General features: G+C 38.1%; 1 protein-coding gene and 1 long non-coding RNA gene across 3 annotated transcripts; one reads left to right on the forward strand and one right to left on the reverse strand.

The window, feature by feature from the left end:
• Positions 1-6,163: 6,163 nt before the first annotated feature.
• Positions 6,164-9,425, forward strand: LOC113287361. 2 transcript variants are annotated; one of them, XR_003329973.1, is made up of 6 exons: positions 6,164-6,351; positions 6,461-6,657; positions 6,854-6,931; positions 7,352-7,643; positions 8,091-8,227; positions 8,940-9,425. It is a non-coding gene; the product is annotated as an uncharacterized LOC113287361 (long non-coding RNA). The 2 variants fall into 2 exon arrangements; XR_003329974.1 differs by lacking the exon at positions 8,091-8,227 and having other exon boundaries at positions 6,167-6,351.
• A 10,384-nt stretch (positions 9,426-19,809) lies between these two features.
• On the reverse strand, positions 19,810-20,355 carry LOC113290746. The gene has a single exon (XM_026540332.1). It carries the CDS (start codon positions 20,353-20,355, stop codon positions 19,810-19,812), a length of 546 nt encoding a protein of 181 aa, XP_026396117.1.
• Between the last annotated feature and the right edge of the window lie 4,194 nt (positions 20,356-24,549).

Genomic DNA, 24,549 nt, shown 5'->3' on the forward strand with positions numbered 1-24,549 from the left:
ACCTTAGGAGTCGGCTTGGAAGACTTTTTCCGCTTATCATTGGCACCCCCCCGACTCGCAACCCTTGACCTATTGGCTCGAGCCACTCCCCTTACCATGGGCACCATCTCGCTTTTCCATATTCTGAATAAAGGAAAAATAGACATAAGCAGAAATACTTCAAAAAAAATAAAAAAATGTGCATAGTATATACCAAATCGGAAAGAGGAAGAGAATTGATAGGAGAATGAACCGGTCGTCGAGAGGAAGAAGAAGAGCTTGACACAGTCGGATCGGAGTGATCTAATGAGAGATGAAAGCAAAAGAGAAGAGAAAATAAAATAACGTTATCAAAAGAATATAGGAAGTGGAGGCGTATATATAGACCATCAAATGCATTTAATAATCATAACAGAAACATCTTAACTGGCATGTGTCGATACCTTAAAATTAACAAGAAAGAGCATAGTACACTTACGAGATTTAGAAGGAGAAGAACTCTGATCTTTGGCGCTGCCTTTCGGATCACTGCCTTTTTGGGAATAATCGTGAACAGAATGATCCGAATCAGACTCGCCCTCTAACATGTCGGAAGGAGCATGAAAAGGATGGTTGGGATCTTGAACCGTTTTTATAATTAGAGGGTGAGTGGATTGGAGGACCATACGGGGAAAAAGTACTTCAGGGACACTTTGACTAACTGATCGACCTAGTTGGCATTCCACGCGCTCGATAAAGGTACTTGCGGACGATGACCCCATTTTTGGATCCTGCGAGGAAAACGGAGGGGAAACATTAGCAGTATGAATGGAAGGTAATTGAGGAATAGGTAGCAAGCCAGTATCTCGCTTCATCTTCTTAGCCAGCCGATCAGCCCTCCACTCGTTAAGAGGCAGGTTAATGTACTCTTCAAAGAGGAGGCCCCTAGGCTTACAACCAATAGGTGGAGAGTTCTAAAAGAATGTGACAAACAAATACAAAAGAGACTAAAATATGATTCAGCCGAAAATAATAGAGGAAAAGAAAAGAGGGATACCTTAACGGGAGGAGACACAATCGGGGGAATATCCAAGGGTTTCACTGGATGAGGACGCCTTCTTTTCTTAGAGCTTGAGGGAGGAGGTAAAGCACTACCTTTACCGCCTTCTTGAGAAGACTCATCATTCGGAAGAGGATCCCATATGATAACAAGCGGGCGAAGAGGGAGACCTTTGTTGCTTGAGGACAGCTTGTACTTCCTGGAAATCTCTGCATTCAATTTTACGCGACCTGAGGCAGGCATCTCTTTGAAGTCATCCTTAGTTAAAGCTAATGGAGCATATGGTTCTTTGAGGAGAAGGTTCAACACACTCCGGTTAACGCTATTGCGGTACCCAAGCCACTCAATGGTGGCACTAACTTGTCGATGGGATTGAGGTTGGTAGAAATCAAAATAGCATTGGTGATCACTCATCCTAAAGCCGCTCTTGAAAACAAAGCGATCAAAACTCTTTCGGATTTCTCTATCTTCCTCTATCGAGGAAGAAAGAGGTGGGTCATAAGGGACTCCTTGATCGAAACCTAGCTGACGAGCCACACGAATGGTATATGTTTCAGATGAGAACTTTCCGCCGTAGAAACCAGGAAGACGGACGGGTAAAGTAGAAATAATGATGTAAAAGTCATCAGCGGAAGGCCTCTCCATGGAGGTCATCCTCCTTTGAGATTGAATAATAAAATTATAATGAAGAGAACCGATACAACCATCTTGATAGGTGATAGGATTGAAATCAGCACCCTTATCCATGTAATCTTTGAACTTCTCCTTGGGTAGGAAACCCTTCTTGTGATAAAGAGTCATCCGAGGATGGGACTCAGGAACCGTAACAAGACGCTTAGAACCGTTCTCCTGAACGACCTCTTGATGAGAGAGAGCAAGAGGATTCAGCTGAGGAGGCCTGTATTTAGGAAAGCGCTCCCAAGCCCATGCTTGAATAAAATTGTCAGGAAGGAAAGTTTCAACCTCATGGGACCCATCCACAGGACGAATATCACGTGCCAGCAAATCCAAGAGGTGATACAAACCACCTAATAACATAGGAGCAAGCGGGAATGATACGCCACGAGACATCAATACGGTCATGGGGATAAGATCATTCTTAATGGTATCCCGGGGGACTGTACTCGAATACATCATGACATAGCCAAAAGAGGAGGAAGGCTGCCAACTCCGCCCTATCCGTTTCCTCCTCCCGAGGAGGGACACCCTCGCGAGGGCCGGAAAGTAAAGGAGCCCAATATTTAATCCAACAGGATAAAGAGGATCGGCTTGCTCGGATTTCGATTTCTGTCCGCTCTTTACCTCTCTTACACCATCAGATTCTTCAACATTAGATGGCTTTGGCCGAGCAACTTTTATGGAGGATGCCATAAGTTTTGAGGAAGATGGAGCCTTGACGGGAGAATCACGGGAAGCAGACGCAGTAGTTTTTCCCTTCCTTTTATCTATCGGGCCTTCTATTTCGATCGAGGCCTCAGATTTAATATCTTCTGGCAGTTGGTACGTTATGGAGTTTGCTTTGGCTTTGAGCAAACGATCACGAAGTTCTATGTCGCTCTCATTTAAAGACTTGTTAAGGCAATAACTGTCGAAAACTATGTCACCATGAATGGGTAAGCCGGTAAGTGCCACTATGTCTTCTAGGATGGGGGTTTCTTCGCCCCAAGAGAATAGAAACGTTTGAGGATCGATTCCCCTGAGCGCGCATATACGGTTTATGCTATCGTGATCCCGCCGGACATACCTGAACTTCGAAGCCTCTAAAGCCGCTTTTATACCTAAAAAATGAACGATTCTCGCATTATCTGGATTAGAACAAATATAATCTACCCACGGATCCCAAGCAGGATGAGACTCAGCGGACGAACGTAGGTTGATCAAAGGGAAAACGTAATCCCCCCTATGAACTGCCAAACGAGGTGCATCCTCAAAGGAAGGTATAAGAGGCGACTCTGCTTGAGGACGGATAAGCCATCCCTCAGACCCAGACAGGGAAAACAGATGAGGATCTAACATGCGCGCAACCCAGACGTCGTCAGATGGAAAAATGATAGTACCATCATCCGTAGCGGGTGGTCGTAGTTGATCTTTAAGCTGAGGACTACTCCTTATTTTTTCGATTGTGTATGATTCTAACCTGGGGGCTCGTCGCGGATAGGCGATTCGTTAAATATGGTGAATAAAAGAAGAAAAGAAGAGAGAGAAAGGAATTCAGCGAAAGGTGATAATCAAGGAGCGAGGACCTCTCTATTTATAGGGAGGTAAAAGAAGGAGCGGTTACTGGATAGGCCAGTGACCGCGGTGTCCCAAGAGTCGTGAACATTAACCACCCATGACTCCACTAGTTGTAACCGCAACACCTCAAAGGTCGTAAACTTAAACCTTCCATAACCCGTTCAATTATAACCATTGCATCAACAAATGACTGTTGACACGACTTTTGACCGGTCAAACAATAAGGGACTAATGTTGATACATGAAAATAATCATCCCTTGAATAGATGTCCCCTTAACCTATTAAGGGTTCCTTCTAAGATAAGGAGACTAGGGGACTAGGCTTTACTCATTAAGGTGGGATAGTTTAGTTCATTTAAGAGTGGTTGGGCTTCATCCCAGGTGGAAAGCCTCTTAGGGTTTGGTAGTAACTTAAGGAAAGGGTAATGGTAGTTTAGTAATATGTTAATCTTATGGGCACTTATTCATAAGGTAGTCATTATAAAAGGGGAAAGAGGGTACACCTATGAGATCATCAATAATTCCCCATTACTTACCATAAACCCCTCTTCTCCTTGGGAGTACTTTCTGTGATTAGGGCTAGTTCCTCCTTCCCACGTTTCACCCATTAACAGGGGAAAAATAATAAAATAGATTAAAAAATAAAAAAGAGAAGTGTGGACCGTCCAAGGCGGCATGACCGGCCGGTCGGTGGGCCCGGTCCCGTGCGCGCCTCTTATTTATTTTTATTTTTATTATTTTCCTTTCCAATTTTGCATAGATTTCCATATTTCCTCGTTCTTTCATATTTTTGAATGCTCGTTTATGCATTTGGATTATCGTTCGTGCATTATTGTTAAGTACACTCGCACCATTTTCTCGGGGCTTACTCGGTGGTAGCCCAGATGCCCGAAAAGTGAATATCTATTATTAATCCATGGAATTCAGCTGAGAAAAGCCATGAAACTGAGTACTTAGATAAAATAGATTGAATATCTATTACTAATCCATGGAATTCAGCTGAGAAAATCCATGAAACGGAGTAATGGGATAAAATAGATTATTTCTAGGAATTCAAGAATTAATCTATGAATGGCTCTATACTAGCATGCAATATGTCTAGGAGCATTATGTTTATTCGAGAACCGAAGTATGAGATGGTAGGAGCATCATACTCGTTCCGAATATTTATTTTGTATAGTCAGGGAACAATGAGACATCCTGGCGAGGTGTCAAACTCACAAAAAAATATACTCCTTAATCTTCTTACACTAATGAATAGCACAATGATAAGCAGGTTCGTTCCTAAGGGAGAGTTGATTCTAAGTTGTCGATTTAATTTATGAAAATATGAATAATGCAAAAACTACAAAACAAATATGAGTGTGAACAATGAGGATGAGAATGATTAGGGGGTCTTTCTCCACTGGTGAACATGAATCTTCTTCAAAATACGTTTATTAACAATCCTAGACAAGTTATAAGTTCAACAAGTCCATTAAACTCCAAAGTTACTTCGTAGAATAAGTTCTCCACTCGTGTCTAGTCAATCAAGCCACTTTGAATAAGCTCTCTAGTGTAACTTAACTAACCGATATGTTCTATGAGTCGAATTGATCCTAACCACATGCTCGTAAGTTCGACATGTTAACTTAGGTTTGTCAAATACACATCAAAATCCACAAAATCCCATTGCAACGTTGATGTTTTGATACTTGTGATTATATTACCATAACAATTACAGATTACGGTTCTAAAATCTAGCATTAGTATCGCAAACAATCTATTTGATTGGCCACTCAAACACCCTGCAAATAATCCATGGTCAGAAACGCGGTAAAAGACAATCAATAAAACAATATGGAGAAAAATTAACTTGATAAATTATCGAGAACAAGTCACATAGCTTCAATATAACCCTAACCAAACAAGAGGTTAGCTACAGGAGTTCATAACAATCAAATTCAAAGAGAAAAATTGAATTGAAAACCAGATAAGCAAACCAAATAGACAGCAGGTGGACTGGTGGAGTGGTATTGTTGAAGCGCAAACAGATGGAAGTGGTGTTGTATGTATTGCAGGTGCGAATGCTGGCTGTTGTTGGTGGATGGACTGAACCGCAGACACGAAAGTTTTCCAAGTGCTGGTGATGTGCAGATGAGATGAAGTGCTGAACTGGTGGAGATGATATGCAATGGAAGGTAATGCGGGTGGCAATAACGGTAATGGAGATGCAAAATATGATGCTGGCGGGATGCAAGTGGGAGATGCAGGTGATGATGGACTACCTGTATAAGGGTTTTGAGAGGAGCAAAGCCTCTCTCTGTGGAGGTGGAAGCAGTCGTGAAGGGTATTCGCTTATCTCTTGTTGTAGCTTTGAGTCCTTTTATAGCTTCAATTCTTGTAGAATTCAATACGGACTAAAAACCACTTTCCTAAATCATCCCAACTTCTGAATACACGTATCAATCCCCTCAGTTTAGCCATAGTAATCAACGGTATAAGCCACAAACCTTGGAACTGAATTCTCGGCAAAAAACTCCTTCCGAATTCGAGATCAGGGCCGTCTTAAGCACTAGACCATATAGGCGGTCGCCTAGGGCCCCAAATTATTGGGGCCCAATTTTTTCTCTTCTTAGTTATAGGTAATATGTAACAGTAATAGGTGTTACAAAAATAATTTTCCAAATTACAGAAAACTATAATAGTTACTAAATGTTTTGAAATAGCTTACAACTGTTACTAAGTTTTTGAATTTTGAATTAACAACCTATTTTGGGCATATTTTATGGTGGGAATGTTATAAACACCCCTGTTATCCACGAGTCTTTCATAAATACTCTTACTCATTTACATAGGTACCCCTGATGGCATAATTGTAAGTTTATCTGCAATCATAATTTTGCAATTTCCTCTTTTAACCTTCCTCTCCGATTTTGGTTCTTGTTTACTTCTTCGAACACATAGAAAAAAATCATCCCTCCAACCACCGTCATCTCCATCGCTCCCACCACCATTACCATCCCAATCACCTCCACTGCAACCAACATCACCACCTTCGTCACGCCCGCCACTACTATCAGATAGTGAATAATAATTTTTCGATTTCAAATCGATTTGTAAGGTTTCGGAAAACCTAATTTTGTCGATTTCATATTGATTTTTCTAACTTGAATCATGATTAAAGCATAGATCTATAACTATCTCTTCTCGTTCTCTTTATTCTAGCTGATGATTGCCGAAGGAGATGGTGCAGTGGTGGTGGAGAAGGATTATTTGAAACTGTGGAGATATCGAATGTAACAGCAAATAAAAATTAATTTAGGGTTCCTCAAATTTAAATTCAATCCCTCAGGTTTTATTGAAGCTCAAAGAGTAATGATGATGATGTGGTGGTAGTGGTAGTGGTCGCGGTAATGGAGGAGGTATGTATTTCGATCTAATTGGTGTTTTCATTTTGAGATTTGGGGTTTTTAGTTCTTTGAAGAAAAATGCATTAGCGAATCTAGTGTTTTACCTATGTTTATGATTATATTCAGTGAACTTTTTATTTTTTGGATGTTGCGGCTTTGGATGTTGTGTTAATGGTTGTTGATGATGTGGTGGCGGATAATTTTGCAGTGGAAGTACTGCTGGTGGTTGTTGTGAAGGTGTTGGTGGATAATTTTAGTGGAAGTGCTGATGGTGGTTGTTGTGAAGGTAAGAACATACTAATTACTTTCTAGATTCAGTTACTAGGGTATGAGATTTTGTTATTCAAATAATTGCATCTTACCACTAGCAGTTGCAGTAGTGTTTCACAACATTATCGGTTTATTTTCCGGAAGAATCCCTGTTTTGAGTCTAGATGATGCAAACAAAGGCTTGAATGCTATCAGTTCCATGGAAAATGTAGAGACTAGTGGATATGAAGATTAATGCCAAAAATGAGTTAATGCCAAAAATGTAGAGACTAGTGGATATGAACGGTAGTAAGTCATAAAGTGAGTTAATGCCAAAAATGAGTCGGAATAATGGCAAACATCCTTTACCTTTAATCTGGAGCGTTTTAGATCTCGGCTATTTGAATTTATGTAGCAATAACGTTCTGAAAATGTATTTTTGCTTTTTCTTCTGCAGGTGTTGTTGTGGAGGCCAAAGCACAACTAGTTGGAATTCGTGAACGTAAACAATGATGGTGACGGACTCCATCCCCCTATATCATCTCAAAGAGACTCCACAAGTGTAGTTCATGCGGAAGGCAAACGTGTGGTTACTGCAACCAATCCAGATGCCAAGGATGCGGCAGATATATTGAAGTACTTGTGTGTTCTTGTGAGATGAGTTGGTTGCACAGTTGTTGGTTTTTAAACCTGTATTATCCATCTTTTGAAAATCTATTCAAGTTACTGCATCTCAACTTATAATTTCTGTAAGTATTCAATCCCTCCCTTTGCACGTGTCATCAAAATTAGAAACGTCTTTTCCTATTTACATCTAGTTATTGTTTGTGCATAGTGCATATATCATACGGAGGGGTCCAGTACATTTCTGATTTTTTAAATGGTAACAACTATCCTCCAAATACTAAGATCTTAAAAGGGAAGGTAAAAATGGTTGTTGCTGTTTATTAACTTTGTTCTAAACACCCACGGATATTAACCAGTTCACTAGCTCTATATGGTATACTAAAGTGATATTTTGTAGAGATTGTTGATTTTTATTATTTGAATCCTGCGACCAATTTTGATATGACCATGATTTCATTCAGTAACATGGTTTCCAATGGGTGTTGTTGTTGCTTTAGTGTGTGATATTGAACTGCAGAAACATCAAGTCCGTGTATGTAGTATAATTTTTTGTGATTTTCTTCTTGCAGAGGGATTTTAGGTTACGAAGGAAATGATTTTAGGTTGTTTGTTGGTTGACATGTTTGGTCGTTCTATTGATGAATCTGAGGTGCAATGGTAGCACAACTGACTATATGTCAGAAGATGTTTATTCGACTCAAGCCAGGTTCACGCATTTGTGTATACTTTTTATTATGGAGACAACTTGTGTTAGTTTCGTCCATATCTGAAGACAACTTGTGTTAGTTGCGTCCAAATTTGGAGACAACTTAGACAAGTTGCCTCTACATTTGGTTACAACTTGGGATAGTTGCCTTCATATTTGGAGACAACTAGGGCTAGTTGATTTCACTTTCAGATTTTGAGACAACTTGTGTTAGTTGCCTCTAGATATTGAGTAGTTGTGATCGTCAAATATATCTTAGGAAAAGCTTCCTCCAGACAACATATATATGTTTGCCTCAATATATAGTTTTTGTTGGACACTGCTTGTGCTAGTTGCTTCCAGGTATGGAGACAACTCGGGCTAGTTAGCTTCATTTTGTTTTAATAACTTCACTTTGTTTTAGTAGCTTGTTCTTATATATAAAATATATATATCTGTTAGGTTTTGGTTATTCATTTTTGGGTTGTGTTTTGTTCTATATGATAATGTTGCTGTGGTTATGTTTTTTTGGCTTCATATTTGGAGACAACTTAGTCAAGTTATTCCCACATTTGGAGACAACTTGTGGTAGTTGCTTCCATTTATGGAGACAACTTGTGCTAGTTGCTTCTATTTATGGAGACAAATTGCGCTAGTTGTTTTCGTTTTTGTAAGTTAAAACATTCTTTCACTCACTCACTTGTATATATTATTTTTGTTTTTTTTCTTACAGAGACTTTTCCAGCTGCATTTGTAGTTGTTCCTAGTAAAGATGGTGATAATTGACGTTGGTTTCTGAATATTTCGAATGGAATTCTCAATATTTTGAATAGAATTCTCAATGTTTGGAGACCAAATGTTGTTTGATACCGCAGTTACCGTGAAGGGGTTCGCAAGAATAGGAAGTGTGGTCGATGTGAATGCTTGCACATCACAATCATCAAACATGTCAGAGACCTCCATTGGCTTCTCGTGCACTAACATTCCGAAGGCGGGTGCAAACTTCAAATATCTGGAGGACTATTTTCCGAAGCTTTTTATGCTTCTGTCCGTCTTTGTTTTGATTTTTTTTTCAGTCTTTTTTTTCCGAACTAGTGTGTTGCACTTGTTCTAAACAATTTTGTTCCAGGTTTTTATGAATTGAATTTTCTTTTTTGTTTTTGTTTTATTGTTTTTCCATGTAAGATTGTCTATTACATCCTCTATTATTTTTTTGGTAGGGAAATGATGTTGGTCTGGCTCCAACTTTGGAGACAACTTGTTCTAGTTGCTCCTAGATTTCGAGCCAACTTGAAGCAAGTTGCTTTCAGTTTTGGATACAACTTGAACAAGTTACTTCCGTCTTTGCAACCAACTTGAGGCAAGTTGCTTTCAGTTTTAGAGCCAACTTGAACAAGTTGCCTCTAGAAAAAAAATCGTGAGGGTCAGTTTGTATTTTTATCTACCTACTCTTTGTAATGTGTACCTGCAATCATACAACAGTACTACATAATATTTACATCTAAATATTCATTGAACAATGATATTGTATTAAGAGTGCAGATTTATCTGTTTACATCTAAATTAATGTTTAGCTTTTCTGCAGATTTAAATCACTATGAAGAGTGGTGCAGTCTAGCTTTCATCCAAACTCACATTTGTTTCTTTCCGAAGCTTCCATTCATCAGTTGCACACTTGCACTTAAGATACATAAGCCATCTTGACCAGTTTCTTGTTTACTTTAGAATCCATTTCTTCTTCGCTCACTTTCATTAGACAACTAAATCTCTTATGTTCCCCTCATCAATGTTACTCCAAGTAAATATTTGTACTCGCGCCATCAACTTGGTAATTATCTCTTTACTAGTAATGCAACCTTCGGTTTCCTTTTATTGCAGATTCATCTCTTTTGGTCAAAGATTTCATGAGCATCTGCATCATGACATCAATTTTGTAAAAAAAAAATCAAAACATACCACAATGAGTCAAGCTTAAGTAATTTCATTGTCCTATCTGGAGCAAACTTAAAACTAGTTGTTTCCAACATTGGAGACAACTTGTGCAAGTTGCTTCCAACATTGGAAACAACTTGTGCTAGTTGGAAATAACTTGAGCAAGTTGCTTCCAAAATGAGATTTACAAACATAAACAACTTGAACAAGTATCCTACACTTTTGTAGACAATTTTAACAAGTTTCTTCCAAATCTGGGAGCAACTAGAACATGCATGTTGTCTCTACATCTATTTTAATTATGTTTCGTTCATGAGTACAATTATTGTATCAGCGTTCCAAAGCATACAAGGTAACCTGATTCACTTCAATTATCACATGAACTTTATATTAACCAAATGAAAATTAAAACTACAACCACACACACAAAAAATAACAAACTAAAGACAGTGCTTCTACTTATGTTCTTGATCCCTGGTTGCTAAACAGAGGCCTAGCCTCTAAATGCTATCCTAAACAAATGTTAACCACACTCCCTAGGTCATGGTTCTGATTCATGATATCCATTCATAGGTATTTCACAGATGGGGTATGAAGGGGTACCACACAATTAACACACAAATTGGACAAACAAAAAAAACAAAAACAAGTGGGCATAGGGTGAAAATTTGATAAGAAGCTAAATAAAAGCAGATAGAACGGCACAAACCTCATATACAGTCATATTTGTTTCTTTCTGAAACTTCCACTCGTCAATCGTATTGAAGATGTGATACGCCATCTTGATTCTTTTCTATTTTACCTTAGAAGCAACTTCTTCGTGGCTCACTTCCATTAGACGACAATAACTTAATGTCTTCGTATACAAACACACGTCTTCATAACGGCTACAACTGTTATGTTTTAAACAAGAGAAATAGTTAGTATTCAATATTTTGCTTATGTACTGAGATCTAACACAAGTTGTCTAAGGAAATTGTGATAAACTAGCTCAAGTTGCTTCCAACTATGGGAGAAACTAGCGGAAGTTGTTTCCACATCTAAACCAACTTTTGAAAAGTTGTCTCCAAATACTGTAGAAACTAGCAGAAGTTGCCTCAAGAAATGGAGCCAACTAACTCTAGTTGCTTCCAAACCTGGGAGTAACTAGCACAAGTTGTCTCCATATCTAGAGCCAGAATAAAATTGGAAAATGGACTACTAGCAGTGCTTCGAATAATAATTTATAAAATCATTTAATAAGTACAGTTACAAGAATTTTATACCAACCAAATGAAAACTGGAACAACAAACATAAAGAGGAAAAATAACAAACAAAAAACAATGCTTTCACTTATATGCTTCACATATCAAAATGACATATGTCATGTCCCCCATGACTAGTATGTATGATTATGGGCCACCCAATTGGGGCACCCCTTGTTAGGTGTAGTTAGTAATTAGTTAGTGTGTGTGCTTAGCACGTGTGCTAGGAGACTACCCTAGTATGTAATGAGTCTGTAATTCTCTTGGGAGATTATGAATTGAATAATGTAAGACTCTATCTTCTTCCCTAATTGCTCTGCAACTTCTCATCTATCAATGTCTTCTTTTCAACCTCCTAATTCGTCTAATTCTCATCCTTATAATTCGTCTAATTCTTCTCCTAATCCTCTAATTCCCCCTATCTATCCCAATTTATCTCAACCCATAGAGATGAAAGATGTTCCTGATATTCTAATTTGTAGTGAGTTCACTACAAATGGTATCAGAGCAGACGATTCTGAGACTGCTACCATGAGTAAGTTTGAAATTGCACTCCTCTCCTCCATAAAGACGATGTTAGCTGAAGAGTTTAAAGCTTTCGGAGAAAGTTTGTTGAAGAATGAACTTGGATCCGGTGATGATTTACGGGAAACATCATCAGGTTCTAATTCACAAGATGACTTGAAAGAGGTTTTCGACAGCAGACTAAGCTTTACTGATGGAATTGGGAGTACAGGTATCGATTCACAATTGATTTCTGATGCGAAAAAAATTAAAATCTGGATCTGAAAGCATCGATTTAGTTGGAACTGAACTTATTCATTCGAATATGATTGAGGAGAAAGTTGATGTTAAAGTGAAATCAATTTCACTTGACTCAGATGAATTAAGTTCAGTAAGAGAATCAATTCAAAATTCTTCAACTCCTGGTACAACAGATGAAGTTAGAAGGGTTACAAATACTGAGCTAAAGGATTTCAACTCGTTACATCAGAATGGCAATGCTGAATTTTAGTAGTTTAAAGATGCAATGCTAAATACAGATGTCAACCTTGATCGATTTACTTCTTACCTATTCCAAATTCTCAAGGTATTCTCCATCCTACATGTAGCTCCAATTGCTCCTATATGTGTTGGTTTACTTAGTTCTGATCCTGGTCGGATAATATTTGATCGCGGAAAGGGCCTTGAAGCTTTTATAAGGCATTCTTATTATGTTCAAAGTAAATTTGAGTTCACTGGAAAATCTGCTTATAAGCTTGTTCTTCAACAAGGGTACAAATTATATTCAATGTTTACTAATTCAACTGAGTGTATGTTTACCAAAGAGGGAGACTGTTGTTATGTTAGGGGACTATTTGAGAATATACCACATAGAGATAATATCACCAGTTATGTTTGTAGTCGAATATTGTTTGATCGAGGAAAAATATTGGAAACCATGTTTTGCAGTACTGTTTTGAAAAGTCTACATGCTTATTGTTCAAATTCATACCAGAAACAGATTTACAAAGGAATGGCGGATTGTTGGATGGCTCACATGTGTGCAAGTAGTGGTGAATGTTTATATAGTAGCATGGATTTTGCTCGAAGATTATTTGATCGTGGTAAATAATTTGACGTACTTAGGAGTGGGTATTCAGTATGTGAGCTAACTCTGGAACTTGGGTTCTGTTTTGATTCCTTATTCAAGTATGTAAATGTATTTTTGCTTGTTAAAAATGATGATTATCGCGATGCTAGCAAGCTGATTTATGTAAGGACGCAACATGGCAGTATTATCTGGACGCAACATGGCAGCATTATCTGGACTATTTTGAATCATTTGATACTTCAAGTGACAAGGGTACACGAGGACGGAAATGCACCAGCAATGTTCAGTCAGGTGATTGTTAAGGATAACAGTCTGACTACACAAATGAAAGAGGCTTGTAAGGAGTCCATGGGGCAGGAATTACTCTCAGCCAACAACACTAGGCTACTAGTGAGGATCTTAAACTTTGTAAAGTTGAACCTCTGTATTTTCTTATCAGATATTGAATTATCCTCACCTTGGAGGCTTTCACATGGATTACCAACTGGTAATAATCTCCTCAATGTTAGTTCAATGAAGACTAATAGTTACACAGTAGAGAAAGGTGACGTATCGAAGATTCTTGTACAGAATTTAAGCGGCAACGCTGGAATTCTGTCACTAAATACTGTAGCTACAACCTATGATGAGTTCTCTACAGGAAGGCCTAGAAGTATTCTTCAGTGGGTGAGTTTCTTCTTGCCCAGTTTCTTGCATACATCTATTATGAATGATAACCATAGTACTCGAAGGAAATCTATGAAGAAAACTATTATTCCTGGCTTGTTTGTTTTCAACGCCTTTGAGGATACTATGAGAATTATTTGGCTCAAGAGAGGTTATAGAGGAGTGGAACGCTATGCAAGAAGAAGGGAAATCAAGGGAATGCTCGCAAAGGCTAGAGCTGGTGAAATCAGTGGTCATGAATGGTTAAAGGAAATGCTTATGGGAGTTGGTTGTTCTTGTACTCAGCTAGGAGTTGCAGTTTTGAAGTTAACTAGTATATTGATAATTGTGAAGGCTATACCTACTGTGGTACTGATATGACCAGTCCTTTTCTCTTATATACTCAAATCCAGATGGGAAATTGAAATTGCTTCCTGGGAGCTATCATTGCATATCGCATTCTCAACTCTTGACTTAGCTAAGCCTCGCATCACCAAGATTATTATCCACATATTTGAATGGGTAAGTCCACTTCTTCTGATGGTATTACATAGCTTGATGTTATACAGTCTCTACATCCATGAATATACAAATCTTAGAAGACTTTGGCATGAGATATTCACCACAACAGCTACTTCTCTACGAGTTAGTACAAGTCACCACAACTGTACAGCTGATTCAAGGGAAGCAATGAATTTATTCATCGCACACAATGACCAGGTGGAATGGTTCCTAGTCAAGGCTTTGTCAGCCGCCTACAAGGGTGATTATGGGAAGTTGATTTTGAAGCCAAAGTCCTCATCAATTCAATTAATCGGCACCAACATAGAACTGGCTTGTTACACCATTTTTGAAATTGAGGTTGTCACTGCATAGAAGAAGGGATATTGTGCATCTCAAGGCAGCCTAATATTTGTCGAGTTGTTGTCCCATAGAGTTTTCGAGGGCTCGACTGTACTTACACAAGTACTAACAGCACCAGCTTTACAAGATGGTCTTTGCGAGTACAGTACCTTCTTATATACGACAAAGGGGATATACTCAGATTCAGGTATTTACTTACTGCATCATTCCTCAATAATCTTGTACAATCAATTTTCGCGCCAATTTTGAAGTAGGGACAGAGTTAAATTCTTATTGTAGTGGCAGTAGCTGGATCTGCATTAACCGAGAGTGTTTCTTATTCTCCATCCTTGAGGATAAGGATGATTTGGAGGGGTGGGTATTTGTCATGTCCCTCATGACTAGTATGTCTGATTATGGGCCACCCAATTGGGGCACCCCTTGTTAGGTGTAGTTAGTAATTAGTTAGTGTGTGTGTGTGTGTGCTCGCTTAGCACGTGTGCTGAGAGACTACCCTAGTATGTAGTGAGTCTGTAATTCTCTTGGGAGATTATGAATTGAATAATGTAAGACTCTATCTTCTTCCCTAATTGCTCTGCAACTTCTCATCTATCAATGTATTCTTCTCAACCTCCTAATTCGTCTAATTCTCATCCCTATAATTCGTCTAATTCTTCTCGTAATCCTCTAATTCCCCCTATCTACCCAAATTTATCTCAACCCATAGAGATGAAAGATGTTCCTGATATTCCAATTTGTAGTGAGTTCACTACAACATATAGCAAAGTTCCAACAACCATAATCCTAACACTAAACAAGACGTCAGAATGTTGAACCATAAACAACATTAACAAGCAATTTATTTGAGTAAGAATAAGAGAGGGAGAAAAGAGAGAAAATAACTTTTCATTAACCACAGAAGGGAACCCCATTACATAGGTAAGTATTCTATTTATACAAGAGTAAAGGGAAAAACCCTAGTATACTAATGGACCGCACAGCCACGGGCCATATGCTCTATAAAACTCCCCCTTGTGCGGTTCAAAAGAGGAACTTCAAATGTGTTGCCTCATTAAAACCTTGATAAGGAAAAACCCAATGGGACAAAACCTTGACGAGGGGAAAAGAGTACAACATGTTGAGTCACAGTAAAGTTGCTTCATAACGCTGGCCACTTCTCTTTAGAAAATCCTAAAATATAAAAACCCTGTGGGAAAAAGATAATCTCAATCGGGGAGTCATAATCCTGGTGTTGTTGTTGTCTCATTAAAAACCTTGCCGAGTAACAAAACCCATTGGGATAAAATAAACTCGGTGAAGGGAAAAAGAGTTTAACACTTCCCCTGATATCGACATCATATCATTAAATATTCCCCTTGATGTCGCCATATCCCCCTGATTGCAATCAAGGGAGTTCAGACAATTTTCTTAGTTCGATATTTTTGACGTGCTTTTCAAAAGTCGATTTAGGCAATGACTTAGTAAATATGTCTTCCCCATTCTCATCAGATATTACTTGACTGACTTGAATTTTCAGAAGAGACTATTGTTGTTGATTGTAAAAGAACTTTGGTCATATATGTTTCGTATTATCACCCTTAATGTACCCTTGATTCATTTTTTCGATGCAATCTGCGTTATCCTCATAAATGCAAGTTGGCTCATCAGTGGTAGAACTCATATTATATGTTCCTCGAATGTGTGTAATGATAGACCTTAACCATACACACTCACTAAATGCCTCGTGTAAGGCAGTGATATCAGAGTGGTTCGTGGAGGTATCCACAAGAGTCTGCTTGGTCGATCTCCAAGATATCGTTGTGTTTCCAATGGTGAAAACATAACCAGTTTGTGACCTGCCTTTATGTGGGTCGGAGAGGTACCCAGCATCAGCAAAACCAACCAAAACATTATTTGGGGTTTCAGTGTAAGGAGTTGCATTTCCATTAGCGGTCTTTCTTACTTCTTCATAGGGATAGAATAAACCCATGTCAATGGTTCCTTTCAGGTATCTGAAAACATTATTTATACCATTCCAATGACTCTGCGTCGGCGCTGAGTTATATCTAGCTAAAAAATTCACTGAGAATGATATATCAGGTCGAGTACATTGTGCTAAGTACAATAATGCGCCTATTGCACTTAGGTAGGGAATTTCATCTCCCAATACCTCTTCGCCATCTTCCTTTGGACGAAATGGATCCTTTTTTACATCTAAACTTCGACCAATCATGGGAGTGCTAGCAGGATGCACCTTGTCCTTATTGAATTGCCTGAGTATCTTGTGGACATATGCAGACTGGTGGATTAGTATTCCACAGGATCGGTGTTCTAGCTCAAGTCCTAGACAAAACCGAGTTCCCAAGATCTTTTATCTCAAATTCAGATTTCAGGTAGCTTGCGGTTTCTCTTATTTCATCAAGAGTACCTATTATGTTCATATCATCAACATAAACAACTACAATTGCAAATCCGGAACTCGTTTTCTTATAAATACGCAGGGGCATAACTCATTATTTTTATATCCCTTCCCAATAAAATAATCACTTAGACGGGTATACCACATCCGACATGATTGCTTTAATCCGTAAAGTGAGCGTTTCAACTTAATCGAAAACGTACTCCGTGGTTTAGAGTTACTTGATTCGGGTAATGGAAGGCCATCAGGAACTTTCATGTATATCTATGAATCTAGATCCCCATAGAGATATGTTGTAACCACATCCATAAGCTGCATTTCAAGTCCTTCTGAAACTACCAAGCTAACTAAGTAGCGGAATTTTATGACGTCCATTACGGGAGAGTATGTTTCCTCATAATCAATTCCAGGGCGTTGTGAGAAACCTTGCGCCACAAGGCGATCCTTATACCTCAATACTTCATTCTTCTCATTACGCTTTCTGACAAATACCCATATATGTCCTACGGTATTTACACCTAGTGGGGTTAGCACTACTGCACCAAATACCCGTCTCTTTGCCAGTGAATTTAATTCTTCCTAGATTGCAACTTCCCATTTAGGCCAGTCTGATCTTTTTTGACATTCTGCAATAGAGTGTGGTTCGATGTCATCGTGTCCAATGATCTCTTGAGAAACAGTGTATGCAAATGCATCATCAATCTGTGTGGAGGATCTTTCCATCAACATGTATGCACTCTCATAATCCACAGAGATTTCTTTGTTCTCTAGAATCATTTCAAACATCGGAGCATCCTCCAAGATTGATTCATGGACATAACTATAATCAGAGACAATTTCATGAGAGGGATTATCTGTATTGATGATAAATGGATCGGTTGTGCCTTACTCACTCTTTTCTTCCTTGGGTGAGTACCTATCGAACCAGGTGGTCTTCCCCTCTTCCTTTGGGGGCCACGGCCTCAGATACACTTCCACCAAGTGTAGGTTTGACACCTCTATATAGGGTGCCTTTTCCCGTGTTAAGGATTTCTAACCTTGCAGGCACGTTTACAGCTGGTATGTGTGATCTGGTCACTTTAGCAATATTAGTGAATGCATCAGGCATTGAGTTTTCCACATTCTGAAGATCGATAATTCTTTTCACTTCACTTTCACATTGTGAGGTGCGGGGATCAAGATGAGACAAAGTGGGGACACACCACGACAATTCCTATCGTTCCCTTAGGAAATCCTTTTGCATACCTCCACCTAACAACGGGAAGGTTGTCTCATCAAAGTGACAGTCCGCAAATCTAGCGGTAAAGAGATCGCCTGTCAAGGGTTCCAAATAGCGGATAATTTTTGGGGATTCATATCCAACATAAATACTTAATCGTCTTTGGGGACCCATCTTAGTACGTTGTGGGGGCGTAATAGGCACGTATACAGCACAACCAAAAATGCGTAAATGTGAAATATCATGCTCATATCCAGTTACTAACTGGTACGCAGAATTTTTTTGGATCATAGTGGGTCTAAAGCGAATAAGTAATGCAGCATGCAATATGGCATACCCCCAAGCAGTAATGGGCAGGTTGGAACGCATAACCAATGCCCTGGCTATCATCTGTAACCTTTTGATGGTAGCTTCTGAGAGACCATTTTGAGTGTGTACATGGGGTACGGGGTGCTCTACGTAAATTCCGATTGACATACATAAATCATCAAATCCTTTAGATGTAAATTCTCCAGCATTATCAAGTCTGATAGACTTGATTGGGTAATCAGGGTGGTGAGCCCTCAAACGTATAACTTGTTCTAGGAGCTTTGCGAAGGCAGCATTTCTTGTAGACAATAATGCGACGTGTGACCAACGTGTCGAAGCATCTACCAGAACCATAAAATACCTGAATGGTCCGCATTCTGGATGTATAGGTACACAAATATCACCTTGTATTCTTTGTAAAAATGGAATGTTTTGTTTTGTATCTTTAGCATAGGATGGTCTCGCTCCTGTCTTTGCTAAAGAACAAGCTTTGCAAAATGAGTGGTGTACTTTTGAAAAACTCCACGAAGTAGAATGAGAGAGAGGTTGCACATCAGTTGCTTAGATGGCAGTGACTGGAAGACGTTGTTACTTTGCATTGTAACTGTCTTTTGTCTCATTTTACTTTTCACTCGAAATAAAGGATGTCCGTGTGAGTTCTTTAAAACAGGGATCATCATATCACGACCTGGGTGCCCCAAGCGGTCGTGCAAAGCTTGTATAAGTCACTGTTCAACAGTTCATCGTTGGTAACAACATGTGATTTGATAATCCGAATAATAGTAGTGTACAAACCACTAGAGTGACTTATTAATTTCTCTAAAATGTGTTTTCTTCCACATGTATTAGAGATAATATTTATATATTCAATTTTATTCTCACAGTGAGTTTCCAAGTGATAACCATTTGCACGGATATCTTTGAAGCTCAACAAAGTACTGTTAGCTCTTGGTGCATATAGAGCTTCTGTGACTTTAATCATTGTGCCATTTGGCAACAAAAATTGAGCATCACCTCTCCCAATGATCAATTGTGATGATCCAATCATCGTAGTCACAGAGGATTTATAAGGAATTAAGTCAACAAATAATTGCCTATTTCTTAAAATAGTGTGTGTGGTGCCACTATCAGCTAGGCACTCAAGTAAATAATTCAATCACATAATTCAATCATGCAATAGATTATCATAGTAAAAATTAAATCCAAAGCATCATAAGTACCCACAAAAATTAAAAACCACTGATCCATCAACAAGAAACGATAATTTAAGACTACCTAACATAGTTTAAGTCATCAAAAGAAATATTTAAACCAAAGTCTGCTAAACCACAAAGCAAGAAAATAAACAAGTATTTAGGTTCAAATGATAACTAAAACTAAATAAATAAAAATAACAATCAATCAAAGTCAGGTGTTTCCATAAGGACATGGTTCTTGTTGCCCTGGAAGTGTGAAATGGTGAAGTTGACATCTGGGGCATGATCATGTTCTTCCATACAGTGAGCTTCTTGATCTATAGATTGCCGGCACTTTTTGTAGTTGGCTGCTACTTTGGCACTATCTTTGCATTGCTGGTACCAATGTCCGGAGATTCCACACCTGTAACAAGGTGCATTGTCGTTCTCGACCTTCTTAGACATGGAGTTCTTATGTGTTTTTTCAACAGTTTTGCCCCTACCACTAGGTCCATAAATAACATCTCTAGACCAGGTATTTGAATAGCCTCCACGCCCATGACCCTCACGTCCATGGCCCTCACGCCCATGACCCCTTCCATGATAGCCCTTTTGTCCTCTTCCATGTGGGTTATTATCCCCATGTGAGTATGAAGCATGAGAATATGAATCAGCATTTTTAACCCTCTTTTCTTTGGGGTGTTTTCCCTTGTTATCCTTGTCATAGTTAGCCTCGGGAGTTTTCTTCTTCCCGGGGGGCTCTAGCATTGTTGTTTGCTAGAACTTCATTGTGCCTTTCGGCCACCCGCAATAAGTTGATCAACTTGCTGAAAGTTGTCATTTTCTTGTTATCAACTTCTATGGGGTATTGGTTGGCTAGAATAACAGATGACAAAGGGAAAGTAGAAAATTCCTTTTGAATCTTATCTTTATCTGTAAGTTTTATCCCATAGAAATGGAGGTGTGCTTGTAGCTTAAGCATATCTCTTTGGAAATCAAATACCTTCACATAATTAAGAAACCGGATGTCATTCCACTGTTCATTCAACTGTGGGAGAAGGCAATCCTCAATGCTCCAAAAACAGCTTGCTAGTGCATTCGACAGTTCTTTAGGACACATTATGTGTTGGTATCCCCAAAGGAGATTAGGGTCAATATGTGCCTTCAAATATTTGAGGGCTCCAGCCTTTTCTTTTTCAGTTGCTGGGGGGAATCTTTGTTAGTAGAGGGTGTTATGGTGTGGGTACATTCTTTTGCCACAAAAGCGATCTTCACATCATCCATCCAACGGTGATACTCAAGTCCATCTATGTCCAACAGTCCAAATTCTTGTCGGATATATTCCATCTTTCTCATCTTCATAAGACAAGTTTGAAGGACATTAGTATGACTAATTCCGATATTGTATTCCTAAAGATCAAGTTTCTTAATGTCCAATGGAGTGAGAATCAGATTTCTTTGTGGTTCTTAAAATATCCTGGTTGAGTCAAAAACTAACAGATGACAGTACCCCATTAACGGTTTAGATAAAGGAAATTTTTAAGGATAAAATATAGATCATATTATAATAAAAAAAAATGACACAGTCACATACACACACAAAAAAAAAGATAGTATTATATGCATACATCAAAGTCCAATCATGATTAATAAAGACAAGTTAAATAATGATACAAATAAATACACATGCATACGTTATACATAGCATTAAAGATAAATTTATTATTTTAATATTAATATTCTTTTGTTTCCTTATTATTATTGATTACAAGTGGTACAAATAATGATACAAATAAATACACATGCATACGTTACAAATAGCACTAAAGACAAATTTATTATTTTAGTATTAATAATCGTTTGTTTCCTTATTATTATTTATTTCAAGTGGTACAAATAATGATACAAATTAATACACATGCATAAGTTACACATAACATTAAAGAAAAATTTATTATTTTAGTATTATTATTTTATTTATTTTTTTCAAAATCTATGAACACGACAAACATTTATCACAGACAGACAGTGCATAATAATTCATGTTAAGAAGAAGAAAAAATCAACATGCATCATAATTTTCAAATATTATTATTATTATTTGTTTTCAAAGTTTTATTCTTGTTTTAAAGAAAAATTTACACAGCAGTTTGGAAGGGTTGGGAGCCTAGCAACAAGTTGCACCCAACGCCTTTTTGGATATTTTCAAATATTATTATTTTTTTTATTTTTAAATCAATTTTATTTTATTATATAGCAGACAGAAGAACGAAGTCTTACAAGAAGCTATTGGGGAGCCTAGCAATCAGCTGATCCCCAAGACCTTTCTGAATTACAACCCTTAATCTATGGAAGAGGAAGTTATTCTTCTTAGCATTAACATCATATCTATGAATATAGTTTTCCATCCTTTTTAAGAAGTCAGTGGTTTCTTCGCTAAGTTCGCCGAGTGTTGAAAAAGCAAAGGTGCCAAAACCAAATTCGTGAGCCCTGCAGATGTCAAGGTATTTGGTTCGTTTGTGTATAACCGCGTTTGTTATGGCCAGACCGGGACGGAAAGTACGAACACCACCACCGGTGAAGGGAGAGACACCTGTAATATCCGTGCACACATCCCGACCTTATCCCAATTGTAAACTAGAATATCTGCAGGCCTCCGTGAACCACCGTTGTTGAAACCCAGAGCGACCTCCTTTCTCGCAGTAATACCGACTCTAAAACACATATCAGCTATAGTATCACGAACCAGATCATGTCGAACTTGAGACCAACCTCATGAGCGCAATGTATAGCGTGGTCGCCATAAATATCCATTTCTCTGTCGCAAAAAGGGCATACACTGCCTTCAGTAAATAATGGGATGCCTAGGCGGTAACATAAAACAACGCTGAATTTGTGAGGCCATATCTTCTGGTTAAGCCCGTCAATGGGAATTGCTAAGAGATGATCTTGAGCGTGTCTAATTTTATTACATTGCCACAACGCTTTGTCTCTGTATGACATAGGGAAGGTGTTGGGTAAGTTCTCTACAACCACATTGAAGTATCTAACTGCCAAAGACGACATAGTATTGGGGGAAGTTTCTCCAAAGTCAGTGGAAGAGTTATCAACACCACATACATCAGCGTACAATTCCAAATAGGCCTGTCAATGCAAGAATATTCGTCGTATATTTAGAAATCCGATATCCGACAGGTTAAGCACTACCAGATATTCGATATCCGATAATATCCTATAGGATATCAAAATCAGATATCGATTCCGATAGGCTAAGCTGTCGGATATCCGATAAATATCCGATAATGTCCGGTTATAACAAAAAAGCTTAAAAACCCTTATAAAAAAATTTCATAATTGACACTTATGGGATATTTATCCGATAATATCCGATACTAGACTCGAGATTGGGATAAATTACAAATAAGTTTCTATAATATCGGATATCGAATATTAACATTTCGGATGGGGTCTAATCCGTTTCCGATATGTTAAGGAAGAAATATCCGATAAAATATCCGATGTGATATCCGATATCCAACAAAACGGATAAAATCCTATAGGATCTCGAATACTCGGAAACGGATACCGGATATCAGACAAATACTGACAGGCCTAATTTCAAAGATTGTTGCATGCTAGGCCCACAAGCAGAGAAATGCATTTTACTCAAAATCATCTCTTGTAAATTTTTAGTCCGGAGACATGATGCTAAAAAATAATAGTTTATTATTTTTATTATAATATTATATTATATTTCACATTTGAGAATAGATTCACGTTTTATAATATTATAGTAATAGATAATGGTGAATAAAATAAAAATAAATAATAAAATTATTTAATCAATCACAAATCATAGCATATACATACAAATATGTTATTAAATCTATGAATCTTCCACTCAATAAGTCATAGCATATAGAATTAGGAAAAAGCAAATCATGCTCACAAAAGACAGGACCCCATGTTAACAAATCAAAAGAAATGTTTAGATATACCACCAATCTATAATAAAAAAATACATATATAAAATAAAATATATACCATCATTATCAAAATAGAAGTCACGGATAAAATAAATATAATATCCTAGATTCATTATTATAGTATAAGCATAACATAAATACATAGTAGGGGTATCAACGGGTCTGATTCCTCTCGGGTATCATACTACCCAAAATCGGACCCTATTATTTTACCCGGTTCCATTTCCTACCGATTCTGGATCCGGTTCTGAAACTATTGCGCCCAGAACCGGATCCGATTAAACATTCCGATATCAACTGGTTCCGGGTATATATCGGTTTTCACATTTCACATTCCGTTTTATGAATGTAAACATAAACAATTTTGCGAAGGTCAGTCAACCATTAAATCCATTAAAACTTTCGTATCGCAGTCCCAGAATATATTTTTTTGGTAAGCATAACTTGATAACAAAAATATAGGGGCTTAACACTACGAGGGTAAGCCATCCCCATTACATCATTATACAATAACTGGACCAAAAAAGATGGAGGGGTTGAAACCTACACTTGATTTACAACAGGAGAAGTGGATTTTTTAGCTAAATGATCTGCTACAAAGTTACCCTCACGATAGTTGTGAGCGAAAGATACGTCTTGAAATAAAGAGACTAGAGTCCGAATATCTTGCAGAATGTTGACAAAATACCAAGGAACCGTACACAAACCATTGACAAGTTGCACAATGTACCTGGAATCGCTGACCACTTGAAGTTTAGTGATACCCAACTTGTATACTAAATGAAAACCTTCTCTAATGGCCCATAGCTATAGCTCTGCCATATTGTTATGGTTGGTGAAAGCATGTTTGGTAAAGGCAGCAATGAACGAGCCATCATCAGATCTAATAACTCCACCAGTACCTGCAAGACGACAGGGAGTAGAAGCACCATCCGTATTAAGCATGTTGTAACCTACATGAGGAAAAACCCAGCCA

This window comes from Papaver somniferum, chromosome 6 (assembly GCF_003573695.1).
Source record: "Papaver somniferum cultivar HN1 chromosome 6, ASM357369v1, whole genome shotgun sequence".
NCBI classification, from domain to species: Eukaryota; Viridiplantae; Streptophyta; class Magnoliopsida; order Ranunculales; family Papaveraceae; genus Papaver; species Papaver somniferum.